The following is a 27,628-nucleotide window of genomic DNA, read 5'->3' as shown; positions in this document are numbered from 1 at the left end:
CAGTATAACTGTGACCTGTACGTCATAGACAACCCAACAAGAACTCAATGTCCATGCGTGTAGCTAGAAATCTTTTCAGTGATGATGATGAAATGGAGTGGTAGAGTAGGTAGTGAGTCGGTGATTATATATATTCCAAAATTTGGATCACCAACATAGACGATGAGGGGTTGGGCACAGCCTCCTCTCTATTAGTGATACCAATTACCCCATCACCAGTTTTATCATTTTAATAACATTTCTAATTTTCTAATGCAAATAAACTTCCTCTAAAACCTAATATACCTAGCCATGGCCTCCATTGAAAAAGAAAATGGTGAGTTAGACTTCAACTTAACTTCTAATTTCAAAACAAAGCAGATAGAAAGTAGGTAGTGATCTATAATATGACATATTAGATTACATATGTATATTTTAGATTCCATTTTTACTCACCACAAAAAGGTGATGGTGAACATTACCACTATCGTGCATGAGTGACACGTATCCCCCTGTAACAAAAATAAATCCATATATTCTATCCTGTCCTAATAGTAATAGGTATTCTTGTTGACGTATTCGAATCCATGATTTATGTTTGTGTTGGCTCAACTCAAATCTAAATAGAACAAAGGTCAACAAACCAACGCAGCCCATTTGAATAGTAGACTGGGCTTGCTTTTGGGCTGAGAAGGATTTATTAATTTGTATTTATTTTATTTTTTAACATTTTCATTAAATTACCAGCTAACCAAAGTAAAAAAATATAAAATTAAAAAACAGAAAAGAGTAAAAAACACTAAGAAGTCAAAAGAAACCTAAGCCAACACGCACGAGTTACGAGGGAGTCTCCAGTTGTAAATTGTAACTGAAATGTTATTTGAAATTATGGTAAATGTAAAATATATATAATAAATTAATAAGAAGAGGCAGAAATCAGAATGAATAATAATAAAGAAGAAGAATAGTTTGACATGCTGAAATAAAGGGGAAAACAGAAAGAGAGTGAGAGGGAGAGGGAGAGGGAGATGTTTCATCCATATCTCCCGGAAGAAGAAGAGCAACATCCAAGAGCAAGCGAAAATTGAAGAAAACACGAAGATCTCTCTCATCAGAGTCATCTGGGTTTTCCAAATCTCGGATCCAAATTCAAATTCAAGTCCGAGGAGATAGATATGGTTACGTTATCAGATTCTGATTGGCTATGCAGCAGCAGATGGAAACCCAGTTTTGTTGTAATTATGCAGATCCCATAAACACAATCAAAATCTTGATAATAACATTAATGGATTACAATATTAATAATTCAATGTCCTTGTCTTCGTCTTCGCCTACCCCTTCCAGCGCCGGCGCTGGTTATATCGAGCATCCCGTTTCTAAATTCGATACGCTTGCTGGGGTCGCCATCAAATACGGCGTTGAGGTACTTTTTTCCTTCCTATTTTCATTTTTTCGTCTCTGCTTCTTTTTATTTTTTGCATCCGTAGAAAATGGAATTTCTATTTAGGATTGCTGTTTTTTGTTGTAATTGAATATTCACAATATTAGGGCTCATATAGCTAAGCTGGTCAATGACAATGTGTATAATTGTTTGAGTTGTAATGTGCTTATGACTTCCAAAGGGGCATTGGTAATGTGTGTTTTCTTCCCCAGTCTAAGAATGATATGATTGAATCCTATTGTGTTTCTTCTGTTATGGACTTTTTTTAATTTTTTTTTTCTTTTAAGAAAGTATTATTTTGGTGATATTGTAGGTGACCGACATCAGAAAAATGAATGGTCTTGTTACAGATCGTCAAATGTTTGGCCTGAGGTTGCTTCAGATTCCACTACCTGGGAGGCATCCACCATCCCCTTTGATATCAAATGATTCCGAGACACCAGGGTAATTATATATATGCCTCCCGATACTCTTTATTTCATTATACTGTTTGTATCTCTTTGGTAACAACTTTTGGTTTGCCAACCATCTCCTTCTTCTTCTTCGTCTTCCTTCTTCTTAATGCTGGAGAGGATATGTTTTGGGTATTCAAAGTGGAACTGTGGATATGCCCTCCTCTTTGCCTTGGGATATGTTTTGGGTTTTAAAAGTAGATAGCAGGACTGAATTTTAGGTCAATGCCACATCTGAAACCATAATTCACGCTTCAAGTTACCCTCAACTAATCTAGTGACACACAGGGTTTATGGTGTCCTGACGGAGATAGGTAGGGAAAAATAGGATCTGGAATGAATTGTTAGGAAATGCACTTCTGGGGCATCTTCATATTTCTCTGATATCTAATGAGTTTAATTGCCATTCTATGTCACGTTTCCAGATGTTGCTTCCTTTTTGAAGGGGGCAGCCTGGATCCAATTTAAAGGATATGTCATGATATATTAACTTCAAGGGGAATCATAAATTCTGTTGTTAAGAATGTTTGTAATATGTGAATCTTAGAACATGAAAATAATTTTATTTCTTTTTAGTTTATAAATACTGCTTGAAATTTGTGTCATATAATGATTTAATACTTTAAAGTGGATATTATTCTAGTTCACTTGTGACTTACCATGTTGACCCTTGTACAGCCAGAGTAGTTCTGAGCGGACACCACCCCTCCGTACACCCCTCAGAGTTACACCTCAACGAAAATCCTCCTCGGCTATGAACTCTTTACAAAGTTATTATGGGCTGAAACCAAGAAATCTGAACTCTACATCTGAAGGTTTTGAAATGGCAGTCTACAAAAAAGGAGGTGCCCATTATTTAGAAGATGGACCATTCCTTGGAGCCTCTCCAGCTTCTGACCAACCTTTGAGCCATCATCGAAAGTCCAGAAGCTTGGTGAAGTTGGTTGAGAATGCTCAACTTTCTGATTCCATGCCTGTTGCAGAAGCTAGAGAAGGTGACTCTGATCAATTGGGTGAGAAAAAGATTAGAAGGCGTCAGAAATCTGAAGCTGACTTCTCTTGCACCCCTGAGATGCTGTTGGATAATAACAGTGGTGGTGTTGGTGGCGGGTTTTCAGCAATTACAGGGAAGTGCTTGGCCCTTAGACCCAAAGCGGCTAATCGAACTGCTGTAGCAAATGATGTTGAAGTTGGTGGGTTGAACCCTATACCTGTAGGTCTGGGTGATTCTGTTATAGCAGATGGGTTCTCTGTGAGGAAGTCGTCAAGCACATCAAATTTGCAGGTTAATGACAGTAGCAGTTCTGCATCAATGTGGTCAGCATCTAAGTGGAGTTTAAAGCCAGATTTACAAGCATTTTCGACTGCTGCCATTACAAAACCAATATTTGATGGCTTGCCTAAGCCAATTATTGGTCGAAGAAACAAAGCTGCACTTGATTAATTTACTTTAGATTAGTTGCCAATTTTGATCCATATTTTGTCACATCATCCATACCAGCTTTCAAGGGGTAAATAGAAAGAAACAAGAAAGGAAGAAAAAGATTTAATAAGACCATATATCATTAATCGTTGAAATATATGTGAATTCTATTTGATGGAAAACAGTTCCATGCTTCTAAAGGAGGTAGCAGTCCAAGCCATGGAGATAACGATGGAAAGAAGTAACTGATTACATGTGCAGTTTGAACAGATCTTTATTAGAAAAAATTGTAAGCATATTGGTTCTTTATAGAGGATGTATATTAGGTCCGACTATCTATAGTTTTATGGAAGGATCTTTTTTATATATGTATTTTATACTAGCAATTATTTTGGGATCTTGGTTTCGCTCTATTTTCTTTTGGATGGATGTCTTATCATAACCTGACGCTACTATTTACATTCTTATTTGTACGTATCTTGTTTTGGAATAAAATTTATGCAAAATGATGCAACAAAACCCTGAGGTTTGTATTCGAGGTTCTTCTTCTTCGTCCTTGTTGATCATATATCATCCCCAGTTTATATTGGGTTTTAGCCGATTTTTCTGGTTCATCTTCTACTTTAATTAATCTTCATTTGTTTATAGGTGTTTCCAGTGAAACCGATTTCTAAATTTGACTTCTCTTGTTGTTACTAATAGGTGACTCTGACGGGCATGTGCTTAGATACCTGAATAATTATGTACGCTCCGTAGGTTCCACCACACCCATCAAAACCAAATATCCCAAAAGAAGCAAACACTTTAGCATCACAAGAATTTAGAGACGTATCTGTAATTTACTCTACAGGCAAAGAAGAAATTACCAGTCCAGTCCTCTACCAAACGCCACACTTGTACTCGGCTTCCTTTCATAAAAATACAATGTTTTTTTGCAAGATGGACGGGATTGGTTAATAATCCATTTAACACAACCAAAGGGCCAGAATCGAATTTGTGACAATCAAAAACCATGTTAAAATTGAGGTCTTGCCACAAAGCAATTCTAGAGACGCTTTAATCATGAACCGTGGTGGTTCATGCTAGCAGTTCAGAGGGCACACTGACACAGCTTCCTCCAAACAGTAATTGAGTAATCAAATAGGGTGCAATCAAATTTCACCAACAAAGAAAATCAAATAGGAAATAGTGCAATAATGGAAATAGGGAAGGGTCACGTCCCTTAAAGTGAAGCCAAAGTCAATGTTAGAGAGCGGCAGAAAACATTGGTGGAAGGTTTTAACATTAAAACTTAAAAGGCAACAACGGGTGGACGTGCTGCATCATCCAGGGTTCAAAATGCCCATGTACTGCATGGTAAGTATCCTTTGTGGAAGAAAAAAAACGAAAAACGAAAAAGAAAAAAGAAATGAAAGATTGTTTTACTCTCATTAGTACAAATACTAATCTTCTCAGTATAAAAACCTATCTACCTTTACAAATGATCTGAAGTCGAATCAACAACCCCTACAGCCCCAGCCTAGGGGAATGCAGTGATTTCAAAAAGGATCAATAACAAAAAATCTGAAATAAAAATGAAAATGAAATCAAAATGCAGTGATTTTCATTAGGTAATGCTCAATGTTTCATAATACAGAAAGACAACAGAACAATCAAACTCAATACTGTCCAAGAAAAAAACTTGCTTTGATGTTTGCACAAATCCACTGTTACAAACAATGTATACCAAATGATTGAAAGAAAAAATACCAAATAAATGTTTTCAAAACAGTCAAGAAGCATCAGGAAGACCTACCTTTACATTGGAACAGATACTGTTGCATCAAAACTGTACTCAACTCAAAATAATTGCGAGCATTTTCTTGGTCCAAAAATCCATGTCAAATGTTTACCTGAATGTTTCACAGCAGTGAATATGCCAGGAAGTTGGGTTCCTTTTCCTTTGTGAGTGACCGATAGAAAACCCAAAAAAGTGGTCGCTATATCTGTTTTAATCTTTTGCCAAAAACCTGTAACAGTATATGTAGTTATGATGTCGTTCCGAACTAAATACCCCATTAGAAATAAAGGTAAAGCACAAAATTCATCAAAACTCTCAAGTCAAGATTTATTTCTTCAAGGTTCTCCTTGCCTTTTTCTCCCCTTACTTTTTTCCGCTATTTCTGTCTTACAGTACAGTACAAGGGAGTGGCATGCATTTTCAGATGCCATCTAATATAACAGACATATATAAGCAAATTTTAAACAGGAAAAAGAAGGCTTTGAAGCAGACCTTGAACATATATCGATATTTTCCAAAATCTAAATATAAATTAAAAAAATTTCAAGTTGAACACACCACCAAAGCAAAGTGAGCAGAAGGGCTAAGAATAGAAATAGTTTCCACATGCATGGCTCTTACACCTTTATTAATACAAAAAAAAAAAAAACATGCCAGGAACAAGGATATCTCAATGAAGGAGAACTCTCCATGTGTAAAAATATCTAAGAAGTCAATTTACAAACTAACATAGCAGCACACTTGACACAGAATGCGTAACATACAACTTTAACAGTGTATTGAATGCACAAAGTGAGCGCCTAGTAGGGTACCATGTATTACAAAGTTGTTTTTTGGATAACTGACATAGCATTGTCCCGATGCAACACCAATTTGTAAAAGAAATCAGATTCATTTGTAGAACACGTATTCAGACAGCACACCCAAAAGTACAGAAAGTGTAAAGTGAACACATGAAACTGTGATGTGCATCCAACACAAATACAATGAGTTACATTAAGCTTATTGACATAACGACCCTCATCTGACTTTTCCTTCACATTCAATAGAAAAACTACAAATTATAACAATAAAAGGTCACAGATACATTTTGAGCACGTCTTCCCAAAAAATAATCTTTCACTTACCTTCTATAATGATATTTCACAAGTACACAGCACACCAACCTTATTAAGTTACCAACTTACCTCTTCGTTAACAAAGTTCAAGAACTATCATCCATATATTAATCATCATTACAAAGTTCAAGAACTACCAATTTACCACTTGGTTAACAAAGCTCAAGTGAAAAATTAATCATCATTACAAACAGTTACTTTAACTGGACTCGTTTTCTGCTAAACCCCATTGGAATGCAGCTCCTCTCAATGCACATCATGTTCACTAAATATCAAATAAACTGATACAGGGAGCTATCCAATCCATCTGGTGTTCATGATGATTCATATAATTTAGAAACATTATAGAATGTCCGTTTTAAAGGTGTAATAAAAACTGATGGACAATCCACATAATATTGTAATATGTAATTATGTACAGGGGAGGGAAAGGTGTAATAAAAATTGATTTTAAAGTGAAGTTCAATTTAAAGCTGCCTATCCCCCCTTCTCATGCATATACACTTGGTATTGCGCAGGAAGAGAGAGAGGAAGAGAGAGAGAGAGAGAGAACTCATCCCAAGCTGAAAATTACTTCTGAATTTGGATAAAACTCGATAATGTAACAAAGCTAAGACAAACCAAGAAATTTAATAAACAATACTAGTTAACCTATAATATATTGTTAACTAACAAAATCCAATTTTCCTTACCAAAAAAAAAAAAAACTCCCAATTTAAAAAAAACATTTACCATATGTTAGAGTACATACCTAAGAGTCCACCCCCTTATTACAATACTATTGGGGCGTCCACCCTCCCAAATATAGCTAGAAGTTGTTCACTTCCATTTCTTTCTTCCTTTTTTCCCCCCTAATTTTTACTCAAACATGTCTTAGAGTCTATTGGTCTTAGTTAATCTTGCAATATTTAACTTAAATTCATGTTTTGTTATGTTCAGTAGGATTCAAGTTATTTGATTCCTCTTTATTTTTGGCTAATATTCCCGCATGGGTATAATAGAGACTCAAAGATTAAACTCTGAATCTCTACTTCTGCACTACATACATTAGTATAATGCCACAGATAAGCAGCGTAAAAAAATGACGTAACTATGCATATAAAAAATAATAGTAAAACATATTTATCAAAGATTAAAAATCATTGCATAAAATTGATTTCTATCTATTTGATATTGGGTATAATTACATCAGTTAAGAAACAAGTGTACTAACCAAGAAAGAAACATGGGCATACACTTGGAAGCAAATGTTCTTGGGATACATTTGTCAGGAAAAATTACAATATACAGAGTCCTGCCAAGAGCCTCCACAAGTTCTCAATACTGCACCTTCAAGTGGTACTTGGGTTTAGTACACAAGACGAATCTAACGTTGAAGCGCGGAAAAATGTTGATTTGTCACCCTGAGCGCTGAAAAAAATTGCCAAACAATAAGATTAATCATCCACGAGAGAGAGAGAGAGAGAGAGAGAGAGAGAGAGAGAGAGAGAGAGAGAGAGAGTTACAAAACTAAGCTATGATGGAAGCAGTGAGAAAATATAGCTGACCAAATGGATTTGGAGCACATGAAGTTGCACAACCATTATTTATAATGTTTTGTTAAAAGAAAGGTGAGAAAAAAAGATCAAGTTAGGCTCCCATGAGTCAAGGTTGAAGAATCATATAAATGCAAATATGATAAGGATTTCTCAATAATCTTTCTCAACAGAGAAGTAGCACAAGGTCTCAACATATATCTATATTATCTAAACTATTATAAAGCTAGAAGTTTTTGGTTTGGGCATAACTTTGAAAATCCGAATATACCCTTTGTTAAAGAAAATGAGCAGTATCGTAACCAAAATAAATGGAACAGTACAGTACAGTTTAGATTAAAAGGATAAATGAGCAAACTAAAAAATTAACTGCAACTTCTTCCTGTAACTGCTACGTTTTCTTCTTTAACACAATAAAAAGCCTACTGGCACACGTGAGAGCGCATGCCAAGAGGCTATATCTATTAAAACAAGAGGTGGCTGTCAATTTTAATTAGATGATAGACTTCAATTTGGAGATAATTAATTAAATTGTTGTAGTAGGATCAAGCCATTCCAGAACTACATGAGCAACAAAATTAAAAATTAACTTACAAGAATATTTAAGCAGGGCTAAGATTCATTATTAAGCTGGTCTCCAACAATTAACAGCAGGAATGTCTGGCCTACATGGCAAGATCTGTGCAGTGCTATGACCTGGATAAAATACAGCCAGGAAGTCATTTTATGACTGCAATAGTAGTTGACTTGTTTAAAAACATGCAAGCAACTTCCAAACAAATAAACTTTTCAACTTGAATAGGTCAAGGTCACCTGAAATTGGAGCACCAGACGGTACATTATTAGGGCCAGAACGCTGAAAACCCATATTATTTGTTGGTGGCGGTGGCCGAAAATAACCTGCCATAGCATCATCTATTATAATATCTGTAGAGATGTGTAGGTAAGTGCATCAAATTAGGTTAAAATATTAGCCAAAAGCACTCAGAAATTAATGACAGCAACCCTAAGAAGCATAAGAAACATAATGGACTGGCAAAAATTTACATGCAATAGGTGGAAAATCATTGGCTAGTAGTGATCACAGATTTACATGCACAGTGTGCAAAGAAGAAAAAAGAAAGAAGAAAACCACAAGCACAAGGAAGACTCAATCTAACATTACATACACAGCTGAGACTTCACTCAAACATTCCAATCACAGCAAACCAACTATCAAGTACAGCTAGATAGCCCAGAACCTAACAAATTACACAAAAAACCTAAGAAGCAGATCCCACTCAGTCCACATTCAATAACAAGAAAGAAGAATCTTGAAATTTGTAAGAAACCAAAGCCCACAATGGCACCAAGAATATAACCCCTGTTCTGTAGAATACAAACACTTGATTATAGCAAACAAATCATCATTCATTATAGTCATCTAGAGGACCTACCAACTGGATATCTTAATATGACTGAGCACGCATGATATGATTTCTAAGCTCTAAGAACAAAACAATTCAACAACAATAATGGTATAAAATCCAGTTCCTTTACACCAGGTATGCACATCATGAAACTATGCAGGCTACTGCTTGATGAATAGCTTAGCCACCAGAATGAGAACTGTATACCTTCATGGCCAAATGGCAGTCCCGAATGTGGGGGTCTCCCTCCATTCATCCACACACCGCGTTGTTCATCAGCAACAAATCGTCTCTGATTATCAGGAAGGGGTGGCATAGAGTATGGACAGTGATATGGATGCTGTGGATGGTGCTGAATCGCAGGCTTTGTATAGGAGAAATGACTGGATGGATTTTGTGGTGGGGCAGGAGGTAAAGGCCTTTGTGGAAAAGGGGCATTACCTTGTTGAAATTGCTGGCTTGGTTGCGAGGCTTGTGTGCTTAGAAAAATGTCATTATGTCCATGTTCTAATTTCCTCGTTGAATTGAATCCAGAAGGTTCTCGAGGACCACAAACTCCTGTAGGGACAAAGCAAGCTTGCTGCTGCGGAAACATTTCGCTTTTCACGGCTGCATCAATGGGACCCCCATGCGGAACACTTCCAGCCATTTGAACAAGTTGGTTACCCTGCATAAATGAATTAATATGCTATAAAATCTGTCACTGTAACACAAATAAAAGGGGGGGGGGGGGGGGGGCGGATGATCCAGAAGTCTTACACTAGTGCTACAGTATTCATGAGGTACAGGTGGCTGATATGCCAACTGTGGTGAAGAATGCATTGATGGCTGAGGAGGTGGCAGCATCTGTTGGGATAATAATGAAGGCTGAGCTGGTATAGATGACTGAGGAATCAATAATGGTGGAGGACCTGAAGGTGGTAGAGGAGGAGGTGGCTGTGATGGAGGCGGTGGCGGAGGTGGCGATGGAGATGATGGGAGTGGTGGGGGTGGGGGTGAGGGTGGGGGCGAGGGAGGCAAAGGTGGGGGTGGAGGAGGAGAATCGAGAGGCAATGGTGGAGAACCCTCTGGAAGAGGGGGCAATTCAGTGCAAACATTTGAAGCTGGTTCCACAACCCTATCTGATCCCTGCTGTTGTGAATCCATTTCAAAAGAACCATTAACAAACAAGGGTCTTTCATCCTTTGGGTGTCCAGAAACATCTTCCATTTCAAGTTCACCATCAACATCCTCCAAGATACAATGTCGCCTATCATTTGGAGTCACAACACATGTTTCTGACTCCCCAGAAGCATGGGTGGTTTCCACCGGTGAAGGATGACTAGTCTCCTTATATGAACAGCTTGGGACTTCTTCTTCTTCTTCTTCTTCATCATCATCATCTTCAAATGCATGAGAAGATAAAAACCCAGGCAGCTGAAATGTAGCATTACTGACACAAAATCCAAAAGAAAGATACATTTATCAGAAAGTCCATGCATCAACACAAGTGACACATAAAAGTAATAATAGAAGCATGTTTCGTATATACTGGTCTTTGAACCCCAATTTATATACAAGTGGACCAAGTAACTGAACAAGATTATTGCAACAAGTATTTTTCAAGTAGAGAACCCAACAATTGTTGGACCATAATTGGTTCATTAACAACTGTGCACTTATTATTTATTTTCTCTTCTCAATACAATATTATCATAAATTTTTCTTTGGGGAGAAACAAATGCAACTTCAATATACAATTCAAAACAAAACAGTTAGTATAAATAAAATTTAGGAAAAATCATTGAACTGCTTGTATACAATAATAAAAATGAAGTTTCTTTATTTGCATATATATAAAATAAAAATTAAACTTCGCCAAATTATCGATTCACTCCTGACAAGGTTAATACCCATCTAATAATTGTCACATCCTAAACATGATCCAACCTAAATATTTTGGGCTTGCTAATTAAACATATCGATACGGCATTAGATCTGTGTCCTGTACCCACAGCTATGCTACATGGTCAAGCATCAATAACAAACAGAATCTTATAGTTGACTTTAAAGAACAATAGACAATATTGATAATAATAATAATAATAAACAAAAACTATTATAACCATTCAGAGGAAAATAAATAAATCAATCAAATACCTGCCATACTCATCCACAAACATTCCTTCCATTTCTCTGATTGGATCATCTATAGCACGCTCAGATCGAGATGGACGTCTAAGGGAGAAGCCAGCAGTTGTATCATCATTTGAAACTCCAATGTCATCCATGTAACGACGAAGAACAGATTCAGGAAAGACTTTCCTCTCAAGCCACAGCCGTAACACCTGGATGAGGAGATGGTTCACTTTATCTTGTATACAAATAAGTTCTCGTGAATCTTGTCCAATTATATAAGAGAACAATTACCTTAAGACACTGACGACGATTTTCGCGAGCACCAGAACCAGGTGGAGCAGCAGCACCTAGAAGACGTGGCAATGCTGCTTGAACTGTCGGAACATATGAAGCTCCCGCAATGCCTGAATATTAATAAATAATAACTATGAACACCAAAAGATTTCACAAGGAAATAGGATATCACAAGGAGATAGTATATCTAGCACTCACAACCCAGCAAGAGCGTGAGAGAAAGAAGCAAGAATATATAGTATTGCAACGAGTTTCCTCAAACCTTTTTGATTATGCGAGCATTGTGTGATGGAATCCACAAGAAAGAACAGATCAACCTTACGATGAAAACTAGGCTCGCTCTCCAACTTTCGAATCAATAGTTCCACAACCTGGCACAAAACAGGTAGTTAAAATTTTGAATTCTAAGGTCTCTTCCAATCAACATAGTGATGATTATATGTGATAATAATGTTGGATTTTGTGTCATATACTTCACAAATTCCAGAAACAAACCAGGTCGTGATAGAAAGCACAGTATAATCAGACCTGCCTCTGTAATTGTTGTTAATGTTTACTTATTTGTCAGCATAGGAAGTTTTAATCAATCACCTAACTTCCATTGAACTAGGTAGGCAACTGAAATGAGCAAAAGCAACATGCAAACTTGAACATGCGTACATCACAAATCTAGATTGGGGAACAAAGAGGAATGTGCAAATTGCTATTTGAAGGTTTCTTTTCTTTCAGTTAGAATGAAATTGTAGAAGTGAGAATTAGGGATGTTAATAGGCCATACTAAGTGCAGTAACAATTCATGATTGCAGCAAACCAAGATTTTGACTAAAAATAAACTTTTGTACTTACTTTTTAATAGACACCTAGCCCATTGACATGCACATTGCACATATGTTATAGAGTACAATAACGTTACAAATTATATAAGCAACATGCATATAACATAAAGAAAAATCTATAAATTAATATTAGATATTAATAAATTAGAGAATAAAAAAGAATGAAAAATATTGATCAAGGGAATTGATAATTTTATTTGAGCGAAATCAATCAGGTTAACAGAAAGGTGAATGTGCTAAGGATCCTACCTCACTGGCAATACCATACTTGGCACAATCAATGGCAAGACGAGTTGCACGACCAATACTTTCTTTGGTCCTTGACAAAGTCTCTATCATTCCTTCAAAAGCATCACGAGCAACAGCAGCTTCAGTACCGCCACTCAGTGAGCCTCCAGCAGTCCGATGCCCAGAACTAACTCTTCTTTCCGAGATTTCCTCAATGTCAAATTGATTTTGTGATGCAGACTGCCGAACATGAGTAGATGGAGAAGCTAGATCCATGGGTTGATTAGATCCCAAGATATCTGCCTGCAATGCACTGCTGCTAATGGGCAAAAACCCCTGAACCCCAGAAGGGCTGGGGCTCCTCCCTTGCAAATCTGAGGTAGATAAAAGAGTAGAATTGGATATTCCAAGAAAAAAATTATGCGATTGAGCTTGTCTTCTTTTTGCTTGTGCAACTGCAATAAGATGCCTCATAGAGATAGAAGATTCAGGAGTCCTAGAATCTGTCAATAAGCCACTTTTGTCTTCCCTACCAACTTCCATTCTGTTACCACGAAACCACCCAAAAAAATTTTATAACGAGAAAAAAAAAAAAACAATATTGATGCACACAATAGCAAATCAAAAGCAAGCATACCTTTCACCAGGTAAAGCATTGAACTCTGTTGCATTTTCTGTTAAAATAGCTGAGTCATTGGTTCGCGAGATTGATCCTGGAGTAAGTTTAGATTTTTCTCCAGAAGAGGCAGGCCTATTTTTTTGAATTGTTACATGATTTTGAGTAGAAACCAAACTATTAGAAACTGAACTTAAATCCTTGCCGGACACAGCCTGAGCCTTTTTTGGAGTACCAGTACTAGAGACTTTAACCAGAGGTTTTGTGGCTTTCTGCTGTTCTACTACTGATTTACTGGTAGAAACCAACTGAGGAGAATTTTTAGGAGAAGTCAAGGATGGTTTTGCCTCCTTGGAAAACAAATGCTCAGGTTCTGATTTTGCTGGACTGTGGTTGACATGCACTGCCTTTTCAAGCCCCTTTTCATCAGCTTGAGGTTGCCTTTCAGGCCTCTTCTCATCTGCTTGAAGTTTGCTAGCTGATTGAGACCCTCCATATAGCTGGGAAGATGATTCCTTTGTATGGCTCTCCTGAACTTCAGTAACACATTTGGTACTATGTTGAGCAGTATCGGAACTCTGATGATTTTCATCAGCGCTCCTTATAGCATCTGAAGGTGCTTTAAGATTTCGGGAAGAACCTCCATGAACTGGTGTTTTAGGCTTTTCCTCCTCCTCATCATCATCATAAAGGCAAACAGCTCTCCGTTTTCTCTGTGTCTGAGCTGCCAAAACTCTGACATCACTAGAAAATGAAACATCATTCTTCAGAACAGAATCCTTATCCAGTTTATCATCACAAACCAAAGTATCAGAATCAGACATAGCCTCCAGTGCTCGACGACGACGCTTTGCTAGAGGTAGCACAGCTTCATCACCAGAACCATTGGGTCCAACAGTAACATTTTGGGATTTGGATACCACATGGTTCTCTGCTTTCACACGTGACGTCGACATTTTCAAATCCCATTTTTTAACTGGCTTGTCGTCAACAACATCAGAACTAGGAGATAGGCTCTTTACACTTTTTGAGAACGAACCCCGAGGGGTATTGTCCCCTGCATCTACATGCTTTGACGTTTTGGAAGGATGTAAAATATCATTTGATCCCGAATTAGGCCTTCCAAGCCCACCTTGAGCCCTCTTTGTCCTTCCAGAAAGCCTGTCTTTGGCCTGCTCATCAGGATCATCCACAGAGTCTTTTGCCTCATCTAGGGCCTTGACATGCTTTTTGGCTTTATTTAGGTCTTTTGTCTTTTTCCCATCCCTAATCCCAGTATCTGATTTAAGAGAATCTGGGGAAAATTCCCTCTTGCTGCCCCCAGAGCCAATTTTGCCTTTTGTTGCATCTCTCGGTCGCTCACCTGATTTTGGGTGATCAACACAACCAAGAGAGCTATCATCCTTCAATGATGTTACAACAGAGTTACTTTTGCGTACTTCAACTGCACCATCACATCTCCTCTTTGATCCAGTACCCATCTTTGTTGGCCTGTGACCATTTACTAATGACCTCTGTCCGTCACCACGTTTCTTAGTGCGAATATCATCATCTACATGCTTACCACCAGAAACTTCGTCCTTCAGATGAAAAGAATTTTCTGGATTGGATGTTTTTAATGACTCTCTTTTTGGCTGTGCAGTAGACATTTTGTTTTTTTTCTCAGAAGAAAACACTGGAGATGAACTCTCCTTTACACCACATGAGGTAGATGGTTTTACATCTTCACTGTCATTTTCACCTCCTATCTGTGAACAGCGCTCCAACTTAGAGCCAATATCACCTATGCTGTCTTCCTTCACTGTTTCTCCTTTGGAACACCCTGTACCCTCCCCATCCTTTAAGTCAACATCAACCCCATTATCCTCTACCCCATCAACAGACGGAGCCTCACATCCAAGGTCTGATCGATCAGTATCATCCCTTAAATCATTTGACTTCTTTTTCTGTAACTCATCAAATGCCTCACATATTTCCTTCACAGCTTGGGAAAAATACTTTGTTCTACCTTGACACCGAGCTGATAATTTATTTTTTGCCTCATTAGTGAATGCCTGAATCTCTGCAGGCGCAACAAAAGCTCTGTGGAGTTGGAGGGAAAAAAAACTGAGATATCAGTAGTAGTCAAGTTAACCAGCAGAAAAGTAAGAACAGACGGCGCAGAAAATGATAGTAGAGCACAATACAAAGAACCAAAAATTACACAACATAGAGTCCAAGCCATTAGATAAAACCTACAAGAACTCAGAAACTAATGCAAGCGCAAACTTCTCAGTTGCAATTATGCCTTACAATATACAGAGGTACCAAAACCAAAAACAAGGGTGCTCAGATTATCTTATTCTCCTCTTTTCTTTTCTTTTGTGCAAAATTATGACAACTTTTAAAACCAAAAACATTCCCACCTCCCAATATTTGAAACCTCAAACCTATGTTTCTTAAGCCTAAAGTTTAATTTACTTGAATTCTAAAAATCGTTCTACCCCAGTCATTTTTATGAAGTTGAGATACAATTCCAAAGGATTTTTCAGTTTAATGCAGCATATCTGCCATCAAAGCCGAGCCCTTTTCTGTCCCAGTAGAAACTAAATTTCCAAAATCATATAATCCACCCCTTAAAACTGTACCGATTTGGTTTTTCCTCTACCAAAACCCACCACAAAGTAGGCAGCAATTTCAATCTTGTTCTACTGCTAATATTCCTGGATCAATATAATGAACACAATGATAAATGAAGATATAGGATAATACATCAAAAAGGGTCGCAAGAAATTCCTAGGCAACAATTGATTTACCACTCCATAAGTAACCTTTTCCTACAGTTCTAGCTTCCATTTGACCAAGAAACTGGGGAAGAGATAGTATAATGTCAAACACAGACCAAACAATTTATGGAGCCACTACAGATCTGACAACCCTAACAGAAATACCATGTCCCTTCCACCGACCAACAAATGATTTCTAAGACAGTTTTATTTTGATCTTACGAGACTTCCATCAAACCTGACACACAATAAGATTCATAAAATCCAAAAATCCAACGCAGTGCCCCAACAATCATAACACACAAAAACATACATACTAATACTATAGAATGTATATTTAATATTTATACGTACAAATATGTAAGAATACACATTTATACACGCAGATATAGTATAATACTACAAAGATGGCATCTTGCAACAGTGATATATGGCCAAAAGTTCATAATCTATCAATTAATTGAAAATGCAACCTGTAAATTTTCATTTTGTTATGTGATCCCATCAAGCACGTGCTTCCATATAATAGTCATTTTTTTTGTTTCCTATAATTATGAAAATACAAGGTAAACCTAGTGAACCAAAGCTTAATGACTTGGGAAAATCAATAGAAGCTAAGAGATAAGCAAAAGCTCAATGTGGATGGATGAGACCATACAGGTGGCATATATTCACGAGTATAACATTTCATACATAATTCAGATGATTTTGTGTAATCATTTATTTCCTTGGGCTGTGGTAGAGTCAGAATTTGCACCTATTTGTATCTATTTAGTGATCAGTTTCATATTAAGGACATTCAAAACCAATGTCACTTCTTAAATAGTTTATCAAAAAATACCCTCCATTCAAAGAAAATATCAGGGAAGAAATTACGGTCCCAAGATGAACAAGCATCCTAATACCTTCTCCAATCATCAAGACAACAAGGTGCACATGCCAAGGTCAGCATATTGGGTGTTTTCACTATACCACATTGGAAGACACTTTTCCTTAGGTAAGGGTGAATGAGGATGAATCAAGTAAAAGAATTCATGTTGGCATAATAAGTTGTCATTTCACCTTCCTGTGATCTACACACTAGGCTGTCGACATATTAGTGTCTTCTTTCTTGTTAAGAAAAACCCATGTATAACAGGTAGTTCAAAGTACATGTAACACATTTACTAACAGACAGTATTCACATGCATGGACTAATATGAAATTATCAAATGAGATATACTTACATCTTTTCCGTTCCAAAAAATTTGTCAATTTCACCTTTCTGTGATCTACACCCTAGGTTGTCAATATATTAGTGTCTTCTTTCTTGTTAAGAAAATCCCATGTATAACAGGTAGTTCAAAGTACAATTAACACATTACACCAACAGATTGTATTCAACATACATGAACAAATACAGAATTATCAAATGCAAAATACTTACATCTCTTCCGTTCCAAAGAATTGGACAAAATACTTCTTAGGATCAGGGATTTTCTTCCAATCTTCAGGCCTGCTAATCTGAAAATGAAAAACCCACAAGATCTACCTCAAATACTAATCAAATTGGCGCAAAACCTAAAAATCTAAACAGAGTTACTATTATCAAAGAGTACATTAAACCAACACTCCCAAACGTGCCAAACTACTGAAATTCTGTTCTCCAGAAGGGAACTCAATGTAAGCAAATCTGAAGCCTAATATACGTAAAACTATCAATTATATTGATACAAAAAATTGCATACTTTACTTTAAAACAATGCTACCATCATGTAAACAGATAAACGGAACCTTAATTCGCCACAAAATAGGATATGTTCAATCCCGTCAATAAATAAATTACAAATTTTAGAGCAGGATATCCTAAATGACTAAAAATCCTCACTATGTTCAGTCCCGTTTAGTAAACTGATGCAAGTCGAAAAGGCTATAAATTTTTTTTAGTTATTCCATTCTATGAAAAAAGTCAAATCCAAGTAGAACGCACCCATCACAAACAATTCAAGAGTATGATATAGGAAAACCCTAATGCTCATATACAAGCACCAACGTAAAGCAAAACCATAAATGCAAAAACTCGTACATGAAGAAACAAAGCGAAAGTGAATAAAAAAAAGCAGACCTTGGCAGGCCAATACGGGAATCCCTTGACCTTGGCAAGGACAAGATCGCCGAGACTCAACTGGCTCTTAGCCTTGGCCTTGTTCGCTCCGCGTCTACGCCCCGGAGCCATGGCGTGGACGCCGCAATCTTAGAAAGCAAAAGGAAAAACCCTAATTGAATCTTCACAATCGAAATCGTTGAAGCACGAAAGAAAACCCTATTGAATTCCCCGGGGGCTCGGAATTGGAATATTGGCCGGCGGTTGAGGGCCGGTGGATGCTCCGACGCCGGAGGTACTAGGTCATCAGATGAAAGGCGATAGAGCACGAGGGTTCTGGCATTGACAATCCTAGAGAGCCAACGAGAGAGAGTGTGTGACAGAGAGATTGTAGAGAGGAATTGAGGCGGTCGAAGAAGAGCGAGATTGTAGATTTTGTGAGAAGGAGGGCTTGGGCTTTGCGGTTGGGCACCAATGGGCAATGGGAATGAGAATGGGAATGGGACATATTGGTAATTTTCGGGTTTTTATTTTTTGTTTTTTAAATTGAGTATTTGGGAGTTGGGACAAAACCAGTACGATTTTTTTTTTTTTTTTGGGACGTTGGTCGGGACTCGCTCGGCGTGATGGTTTTATAGTTTTAACTTTTATCAGTTTTATGTGGTGTCGGTGTATGTACCAAAGACGATAGGTTTTTTTTTTTTTTCCCTATTACAGAGTTTTTTCTTTTTAATCATCTATCTCTATTTTATCATATAAATTTCTGTTTAAGTGTTTAGTAACCTTTTTTATTTTTTTAGTTAAACAGTAAACAGAAAAAAGATATGAAGGAAAAGAGACATGAGGAAAAAAAGAGAAAATGAATAAAACTACCCATTTTCATTTATTTAGGAAAATTAAATTAAGTCAGCAGCTCTTTTCTTTAAGTTGTCGTCAATGGATCTCAATTAATATGAAACTATGATCGAAAGGTGTATATAATAAAATTTAGTATAGTTTGGAGGTTGCAGCCTTGAACTTGCAGCATGCCTTTTAAGAAAAGCTCGCAGAATATATATATATATATGCCTTTTAAGTCCTACCAATTCTTATTTTACGAGGATAACTACTCATTACCCAATTGAAATTAGTGGTTACCATATTTTGATTATCCCACAAATGATTTAATTTTCTTCTTCGGTGGTTATCTCATTTTACCATCAACATAAATTTTTTTCTATAATCTCACTCAGTTAATGTTTAGAAGAGTAATGTCATGTGCTCAGTGCTGCGCTACATGATCACAAGATAACAAGATAGGAGGGCTAATTATTTTATTTTATTATTGGGAGGAAGTTAGAAAGACAGCCTTTTTAATATTTTACTTTGTAGACCGACTGCCCTGTCGTCTGCAAAATTTATCAAGGTCTTCTTCACATGATAACTCTCATCACTCCAGAGATGAATACTGACCAGCCCACACTAATTTTATAGTGAGCATGTAACAAAATTTGCAGAAACACTGAAATCCTAAATGAATGCCAGCTCGAGATACAAATCATGTTAAATTCAGGATGGTAACATCAACAATATAATTCTAACAACGTAAAAGACCAAACGGAAAGAGAGTGATGGTTCCTCACCGACACCTGAATCTCTGATCCTACTTTGAACTTTTGTCCTTCTCTTTGCCTTCACTGCCAACAGCATCACTCACTAGAGCCATTGGCCTTTCATCAATGACCTCATCAATTATTCCAAACTCCTTTGCCTCTTCTGGGGTCATAAAGTAATCTCTATCCATATTCTTCTGAATTACCTCTACTGATTGCCCTGTATGCTTTGAATACAATGCATTAAGTGAATCCCATATGCGAACAATCTGCTTTGTGTGAATTGTCATATCTTTCGCTTGTCCGCTATACCCGCCTGAAGGCTGATGGATCATAACTGTTGCATTTGGGAGTGACCGCCTCTCACCCTTTGCACCCGCCGCTAACAGAAGAGAAGCCATAGATGCAGCTTGCCCCAGACAAATGGTATTGATTGGTGACCGAATGTACTGCATAGTATCATAAATTGCAAGACCTGTATGAACCAATACACTCATCAACATGCAACAGTGGTGGTGATTTTTAACCAGATCACGAATTCATGATCATTGAGTCTCGTCTTTATATGTATAGTACTAATACAAATATACAATTCAAAATATAAATTAGGGGTATCTGCAAATCAAGGAATTATAACATACCATTTCTAAGAGGACAAACATATGCATTATAATAATGTTTGTAGTATCAACTTTCTGTATTACTGTACCTTATTGCAAACATCTAAACTAAAACTGGATGTTCAATAAGGATTTATTTGGGATGACCCCGAATAGCAGGCACATGGCTTACAATTAGTTGAGTTGAGTTAAGTCGACAGAAAAAAGAAAAAAAAAACAGGCTTGATGAAGGACACTTCAACATTAAATCCAATTTGATAAAGAGTATGATTTGGGACGTCATGCAGTCAAGTGTGGCTTTAGCCATGTCTTGCATCCCCTTGAATTTCTGTCTACCAGTTCAGTTTTACCTATAAGCTTTAAAAGACAAATACTCCTAATTCCAAAAGAGCATGTAAGTGTCAGGCTCCAAAACCTCTAGTTTCTAGACACAATAGATTCAGCAATGGAAAAAAGGGTTATGTTGCAGTTATGTGCTTAGCCTTCAGTTCTGAGACTTACATGCTTTTCAAGGATGTGACAAAGATAGTAGATACATTAGTTTGGGACTCTGGTAGAGTGGTATACCATCATCGCTCTTGGTCTAGGTCCAGGGTCTTCAAAGTGGTTTTCACGAATTTTTATTCGATCTTCTTGAATGCCAATATCAATATAGTCTATATAGGAATTTCCTTCTTTTTTTTTGAAAAGGCCTATATAGGAGTATGTGTTTTTGTTATAGTTTTGAGAAATTTGATCAAATAAAACTGCATAGCATATTCTCTCTCTTCCTCTAAACTAGGAAAATGGCTATTTTATACTATGAACTGCCATGAACAGTTTTGTATCTTTGCTTTTCAAACCTGGCAATGATTCTAATATCTTCCATCACACTTCTTGCACATGACAACCCCTAGCACAAACTTTTCAAGATTGATTAGAATTTCAAGTCCTAGTAGAGTTGGAAATACCTGTACCCTAATTTTATTTCATTTTTTTCTTTTTCAAATCAATTAAGAATAGGTTCCAGAAAATGAGGAATTGCATGACACAATCCTAGCAATTTCCATTAAAATGTAAACCTACAGCAACCTTACAGAACTCACACAGCATTTTCCTCAGATTCCCAATACTTTATAATCCCTCAAAACACAATTAAATTGCAACACATGTTATTCACGCCAATGTTTTAAAATGAACACATAAGAATTTCACACAACCCATCATAAATTAGAGAAAAAAAATCACCAGAAAGTAGATAATGAAAGCAGCAAAGGATGATATTCGAGAAAATAAAAACAGAAAAGTGGGCAGTGATAATGGACCTGCAGTGACATGGCCACCAGGAGAGTTGAGGTACATATTGATGGGCTTGGATGGGTTCTCAGACTCCAAAAAGAGAAGCTGTGCAACGACGACATGGGCAGTGTCGTCGTTGATGGGACCATTGATGCAGACTATGCGCTCCTTGAGAAGGCGAGAGAAGATGTCGTATGCTCGCTCCCCTCGGGACGAGTGCTCTATCACCATTGGGATCAAACCGTAGCTGCGAGAAGATGTGACCCATGGCCTAACCCATGCCCCGCTCGTTGCCGCAAGCTTGGCGCTTGAGATTAGGCCCCTCATCATCACCACCGGGAGACTGATTTGCAGAGGGGAATACTGGGATAGGGTTTAATCACTTCAATCTTATTCAGAAAAAGAGCGACAGTTTTAGGATCTAGGTTGGGTTGGGTAAATGTTAACTATGGTTCTACATATGACATGGACATTTTTAACTCTGGTAAGGAAGGGTAAGATAATTGATAGGTTAAATGATTCTCTCAAATTTAACAAAATTAAAAAATAAAAACTTACGGTCATGTTTGTTTGGTATTCTATTCAAAAAAAATTTTTTTTTCAAAAATAAAAAATAAGTTTTAATCAAGAAAACGTATTTGGTAGACTATTTTTAAAACAATTTTTAGAAAAAAAATTCAAAAACATACATCTTTTTAAAAATGATAAAACATCATTTTTTTTATTTTATTTTTTTACTTTCTTCTTTCTTAATTCTCATCATTTTGTAAATTTAAAAACTGTTTTCAAATTTCATACTAAACAAGTTTTCAAATTTTTAAAATTAATTTTGAAAACTCACATTAAAAAAAAAAAATGGGTAGGATATCAAACCAGCTCTAAATGTTTTTCATGCATTTAGATAAAATTGATGTATAATTCAAACTATCAGTGGTTCCACTCTTTATAAGTTGTATATTTTTAACATTACTTAAATTATGTAGGCGCTTTGTAACTTTAATGTTTAAGAATATTTATTCTTACAACAGTGTGTTTGGATGTGGGAAAAAAAATTAGGATTTCACTTAAAGTTAGAATTTGGAAAATGAAAATCTCTAATTTCCTTGTTTGGAATCACTAATATAGAAATCTTGAAATTTAATGTAGAAAAATATGTGAAATTCGGAAGTCATAAATTATGAGTTAAAATTTCACTAAAATAAATGTTATTTTCAAAAGAATCCATTAATTATAAAGTACTAACAAAGCAAAATATTAACTAAAACCACTCAATCTATTTTTATTAACTTGCGGACATTATCTACCAGCCCCCCAAAATACAACATGTGGATACCTTCCAAAAAAAAACGCATCACAACCAAACTAACTACACAAACAGCCCAAAACTGATCTTCTTCTTTTTTTTGCCAAATCGATCTCTTTCTTCAACTTTACCAAATCGACAATTATTCATCTTCACTCACAACCATCGTTCTGCAACTGCATGCCTATAACTCCAAAAAAACTGTAGTTTTAGTTCACTTTGCAGTTTCAAAAACTGCAGTTTCACTTGCAGTTAGTAACTGCAATTGCAAGCCTGCAGCTCCAATAAAATGCAGTTTCAGTTCACTTGGAGTTTCAGAAACTGCAGTTTCACTTACACTGCAACTGCAATGTTGCAACTCAAATAAACTGCAGTTTCAGTTCATTTGCAGTTTCAGAAACTGCAGTTAGTAACTGTAACTCCAATAAACTGCAATTTCAGTTCACTTGCAATGTTCTAGAAATTGTAGTTTCAGAAATTGAGCTTAAAAAAAAAAATCAAGAACCTTATACTGATAAGAAATCAAAGTATGAGTCTACGTACCACAAGCTGTGATCATGCCCAATCGAGGAGAAGTCGGAGTGGTCAGAGCAGATCTAAAAGGCTTCAATCAAGCTTGGAGCAAATCCATTAGAAGGCTTCGATCAAGCATGGAGAGAGAGAGAGAGAGGAAGCCGACGACATTACTTCCCTTTCTCGCATCGATTTGCTGCAGGTGGCGGCCAGCTGGTAGCGGGGAGGGTGGGTTGAGTCGGCGCCGGTGTAGGGAGCACATCGGTGGTTGCCATTCGTTGGGGGGAAGGCCGGAGCAAGAAGCTTCGGTGTGGAGCAGTGTGGATCGCGAGAGAAAGAGAGAGAGAGAAAATAACATATATTTTTTAATATCATAACTTACAAATGTGACCTTATTGTTAAATTTGAACAATAAATATAGTAGAGGTTAAATAAAATGCTTGTCATGTATTCTAGAGTAATTAATTCTTTTAAAAATTCCAAGAAAATAAATTTTTAGTATATATAAAAAAAAAATTGATCTACCGTAACTATTAGGGCTGGGTAAAAATACCGAAATACCAAAAAATACCGATACCGATACCGAAAAATACCGATACCGAAAATACCGATAAATTCGGTAACGGTATTGGTTTACAAAACCCGGTACCGACGGTATACCGATACCGACCGTATATTGAAAAAGTATAATTAAAATAATTTATTTTTATACATTTCTATATTATACTGGTATACCCTATATATAAAATACTTAGTATTACCTTGCTATATAATTTATAATTTTATATAATACATTTCTAATTTTCTATAATTTATATCAATATGATATAATATTAGTAATTTAGTATATTGTATAATATGATATCATATTGTAAAATATGGTATAATATGATATAATATATTAATATCAATATGAACTATAGAGTTATGGACTATTTATGATTTATGTAATTATCTCAATCATAAATGTATATTATATTATTATTAGTATATGGTATTAGTCATTTAGCCTAACGGCCCTATTAGGTATATGACCTATACCATATACCCTAAGGTTTAAAAGATGATATAAATTAAAAAACATGTAAACTATTAAGTTATGGACTATGGAGTTATGGACTATTTATAATTTATGTAATTACCTCAATCATAAATGTATAATATGGGTATAATATATTATTATTAGTATATGATATTAGCCATTTAGCCTAACGGCCCTATTAGGTATATGACCTATACCATATAGTCTAAGGTTTAGAAGATGATATAAATTAAAAAACATGTAAACTATTAAGTTATTGACTATATACTATAAATTATAAAAAACATATGTAATAAAAATATAAAACTCCAAACCCCAATTGAAATTTGAAACCCCAAAATCCAAACCCTAAACGAAACCCCAAAATACCTTATTTATTCATATACAAAATAAAACTTTATTTTTATTATTTTTTCTTTTTCTTTCCCCCTAACCCACGTGCCCCCCTTTCTTTTTTCTTTCTTTTCTTTTTCTTCTTCTCTCTTCTCCCACCGTGTCTCTTCTTTTCTTCTTTTCTCTTCTCTTCTCTTTCTCTTCTTTTCCCTTCTTTTTCTTTCTGTGTGCAACCACAGCCCCAACCACCAAGTCCACCACAATCAATTCATCATCTCCAACCATCAGTCCGTGCAACCAAATGCTAGTTGGGTTTTCTCAATCAAATATCAAAACAAGTTGCTGCCCAGCCACCTTTTAAATTTGATTTCTGCAAACAGCTAGCTTAAAGCTCGAAGTCAGCCTCGCACCACCATTGACAAGTCGAGGTCGCGCAGTCTTTACGAACCCAGATCACTTGGCACGCTCCCACGTGTGCTCATCAGCCTTGGCACCCACCCCATTGCTGTGACCAATTTCAGCAGCCCAAGCTCCTTGCGCCGATCGTCGGCGCTTCAATACGAAAAACCAATCGGCATGGCCTCTGTATACACAGCTTGGATTGATCATTTTGGGGTGTGTTTGATCAATTAGTATTCAGCATCACCACCACCACCCCCTGTATACACGGCATGGCCTCTGTCGCACCCCCTCCCTCTCTCCCTCTCTCTGTCTTATCTCTCCCCCTTCTCTGTGATTTTTTTTAATTTGGCGTTGTAGTCGGACAGCCGCTCTCCGACCGATACCGCCGCTCTCCGACCGATGCCGAAGTAATCGGTTACCGACCCATATCGGTCGGAATTCGGTATGGGTGTTTCGGTACGGTAACCGTACCGAACCCACCCCTAGTAACTATCTTCATTACTTCCACCATAACAGCCTCCATTATTGTTCCCACCACCTTGGCCGCCACCCCTAACTTACTTCCACCACCCTCTAGCCATTCTCAGTGCCCTACCACCAATTTCGTTATTGTTGTAGCAGTGGTTGCTACTACCGTTGTTCAAAGTTCAAACACCTATGGTAGCTGAAAGTGAGTTGCTGCTTATATGGATGATGATGTCCAATTTTATATATGTATTGCTCTTTTACGTTGCTGGACAAGCAATGTGATGCGATAATCAAACATTCACATTTAAAAAACCTTTTGCTTTCTTTCTTGTTTCATTTTTTTTTTCCGTTTGGGTTTCATGACCCAATCAAAATTTTTTGTTTTTATCTTTTCTTGTTTTTCGTGTGGGATTGTGGGAACCCATAACCTTAACAGGACCAGGATCCTCTGCTAATTTTTCCAATGCCAAACTATACCAGGCTTTTGATCTCAGCCCTTCAATAGTCTTCTATGGCTGAGATCTTGCCATATGTACAATTTTTTTCCTTTTTTTTTTTTTCACAAATAATGTTAAAGACTTGCTAAAATAGAAAAACAAAAAAACTATAAACCCAGCCCACCGAACTCCACCCACGCCACCTCCCTCCGATCACCCTCCTCAGCCTCCTTTTGTTCTCTCTCTCTCTCTCTCTCTCTCTCTCTCTCTCTCTCTCTCTCTCTCTCTCTCTCTCTCTCTCTCTCCTCCAGATTGGAGTCCCATGATTATGATGGCCCGACGGCGGTGCAGCGGCAGCCATTGCAGGGATGTTTCCGTCAGGAACTCAGGATTTAAAAGAAAATTGACTGACGGTGCTTCTATTTTTATGCTACAGTAACTATTGTGTGTTAAGTCCGTTTTCAACCTTAACCAATTATATGCAGAGATTTGGAGAAGATAAAGGAGGAAGAAGAAGTAGCCAGGAGCAGAGCTCCAATGGCGATCTGAATTGATAAGAAAAGTCACGACAATAACACTGCCTTACAAATAAGAGTTGCTGGCCTTAAATCCCTCCTCACCACAAATGTGAGTGCCACGTGGCCACTATAACAACTTAAGCTTAAATCTATTTTAAATGATAAACAGCAAAATTCAGAAGTAAAACTATTAACTAAAATTGCTTGAGATTGAGGAAATCTCACTAAAGCTACTTATCAATTACTCTCCCCTTCAGATGAAACCTTGTCCACAAGGTTTGACTTGATTCAGGATTGAGCTACGACGTTGCTAGACTTGGAAGCTTGGAAACTTTTTCTCAAAAGCATCAGAATCCTCCCAAGTTGCTTCTTCTGGGGTATGGCCCTTCCACTGCACAAGGAACTGAACACCAGCTGTATTATTTTTCTTGAAAATCCTCCTCTGCAGGATAGCTTGAGGCTCTTCTTGGACTAACCCCTCATCTGTGATAACTGGTAGTGTGGTCATAGTAGTGACTTGGGGACCCAAGTGTTTCTTCAAACAGCTCACATGGAACACAGGGTGAATTTTAGTCTCTGCAGGTAGCCTCAACCTGTACGCCACTTTCCCAATCCTTTCAGTTACTTCATAAGGTCCATAGAACCTAGGATGAAGCTTGTGATGAGAGTGAGTAGCCAAAGATTGAAGTTGATAGGGTACCAACTTGAGATAGACAAAATCACCAACAGAGAATTCTCTATCTGTTCTATGCTTGTTGGCTTGGGATCTCATCCTGTTCTGAGCTATCTCCAAATTAGTTTTCAACATTTTAAGCATTCTATCTCTCTCCAGCAAGCTTTTTTCCACTGCATCCATTCTAGCTGAACCCAATTCATAGGAGGAAATCTGGGGTGGGGGGTATCCATACACTAGCTCAAATGGTGTTGATTTGGCGGAAGTATGGTAAGCTGTGTTGTAGCTCCATTCGGCCCAAGCAAGCCAAGCAACCCACTGTCTAGGCTGGTAACCAGTAAAGCATCTTAGGTAAGTTTCTAGGCACCTGTT

General features: G+C 37.0%; 3 protein-coding genes across 7 annotated transcripts; 1 reads left to right on the top strand and 2 right to left on the bottom strand.

The window, feature by feature from the left end:
• The first annotated feature begins 950 nt into the window (after window positions 1-950).
• Window positions 951-3,661, top strand: LOC147295853 (uncharacterized). The gene is made up of 3 exons (XM_086233355.1): window positions 951-1,402; window positions 1,734-1,864; window positions 2,551-3,661. The coding sequence occupies exons 1-3, from the start codon at window positions 1,184-1,186 to the stop codon at window positions 3,314-3,316; spliced, it is 1,116 nt and encodes a 371-aa protein (XP_086089481.1). The 5' UTR covers window positions 951-1,183; the 3' UTR covers window positions 3,317-3,661.
• A 1,314-nt stretch (window positions 3,662-4,975) lies between these two features.
• Window positions 4,976-18,541, bottom strand: HUA2 (Tudor/PWWP/MBT domain-containing protein). Of its 5 annotated transcripts, XR_015120253.1 has the most exons (14): window positions 18,099-18,541; window positions 17,421-17,497; window positions 17,221-17,265; window positions 13,251-15,311; window positions 12,635-13,157; window positions 11,812-11,920; window positions 11,547-11,659; window positions 11,277-11,464; window positions 9,897-10,569; window positions 9,345-9,804; window positions 8,542-8,655; window positions 8,323-8,424; window positions 7,407-7,603; window positions 4,976-5,304 (listed from the first exon to the last, which is right to left on the bottom strand). XR_015120253.1 is itself a non-coding variant. In XM_086231302.1 (13 exons), the coding sequence occupies exons 1-12, from the start codon at window positions 18,207-18,209 to the stop codon at window positions 8,354-8,356; spliced, it is 4,545 nt and encodes a 1,514-aa protein (XP_086087428.1). In that variant the 5' UTR covers window positions 18,210-18,541; the 3' UTR covers window positions 7,315-7,603; window positions 8,323-8,353. The 5 variants fall into 5 exon arrangements, 4 of the variants coding, with proteins under 4 accessions (XP_086087428.1, XP_086087429.1, XP_086087430.1 ...); XM_086231302.1 differs by lacking the exon at window positions 4,976-5,304 and having other exon boundaries at window positions 7,315-7,603; XM_086231303.1 differs by lacking the exon at window positions 4,976-5,304 and having other exon boundaries at window positions 7,315-7,603; window positions 8,542-8,628.
• Window positions 18,542-19,520: 979 nt separating this feature from the next.
• On the bottom strand, window positions 19,521-21,961 carry NCLPP7 (nuclear-encoded CLP protease P7). Its single transcript, XM_086231306.1, has 2 exons — window positions 21,594-21,961; window positions 19,521-20,144 (listed from the first exon to the last, which is right to left on the bottom strand). The coding sequence occupies exons 1-2, from the start codon at window positions 21,895-21,897 to the stop codon at window positions 19,720-19,722; spliced, it is 729 nt and encodes a 242-aa protein (XP_086087432.1). The 5' UTR covers window positions 21,898-21,961; the 3' UTR covers window positions 19,521-19,719.
• Window positions 21,962-27,628: the final 5,667 nt, after the last annotated feature.

The sequence above is a fragment of the Dryas octopetala genome, chromosome 2, assembly GCF_963921425.1.
Source record: "Dryas octopetala chromosome 2, drDryOcto1.1, whole genome shotgun sequence".
NCBI lineage: Eukaryota > Viridiplantae > Streptophyta > Magnoliopsida > Rosales > Rosaceae > Dryas > Dryas octopetala.
Note: the sequence above shows the minus strand (reverse complement) of the source record. Positions and strands in the feature narration are given on the sequence as shown.

Bases quoted from the DNA above. Each gene is read 5' to 3' on its own strand.
- NCLPP7 (XM_086231306.1), bottom strand. From the start codon at position 21,897: ATGATGAGGGGCCTAATCTCAAGCGCCAAGCTTGCGGCAACGAGCGGG. The intron at 20,145-21,593 runs GTCCATTATCAC...TGGTTCATACAG, and splicing joins TGGTGGCCATGTCACTGCAG to GTCTTGCAATTTATGATACT.
- HUA2 (XM_086231302.1), bottom strand. From the start codon at position 18,209: ATGGCTCCGGGGCGTAGACGCGGAGCGAACAAGGCCAAGGCTAAGAGC. The intron at 8,656-9,344 runs GTATACAGTTCT...ACATCTCTACAG, and splicing joins ACTGCCATTTGGCCATGAAG to ATATTATAATAGATGATGCT. The intron at 8,425-8,541 runs GTGACCTTGACC...TATTTTATCCAG, and splicing joins GTCTGGTGCTCCAATTTCAG to GTCATAGCACTGCACAGATC.
- LOC147295853 (XM_086233355.1), top strand. From the start codon at position 1,184: ATGCAGCAGCAGATGGAAACCCAGTTTTGTTGTAATTATGCAGATCCC. The intron at 1,403-1,733 runs GTACTTTTTTCC...GTGATATTGTAG, and splicing joins CCATCAAATACGGCGTTGAG to GTGACCGACATCAGAAAAAT. The intron at 1,865-2,550 runs GTAATTATATAT...ACCCTTGTACAG, and splicing joins AATGATTCCGAGACACCAGG to CCAGAGTAGTTCTGAGCGGA.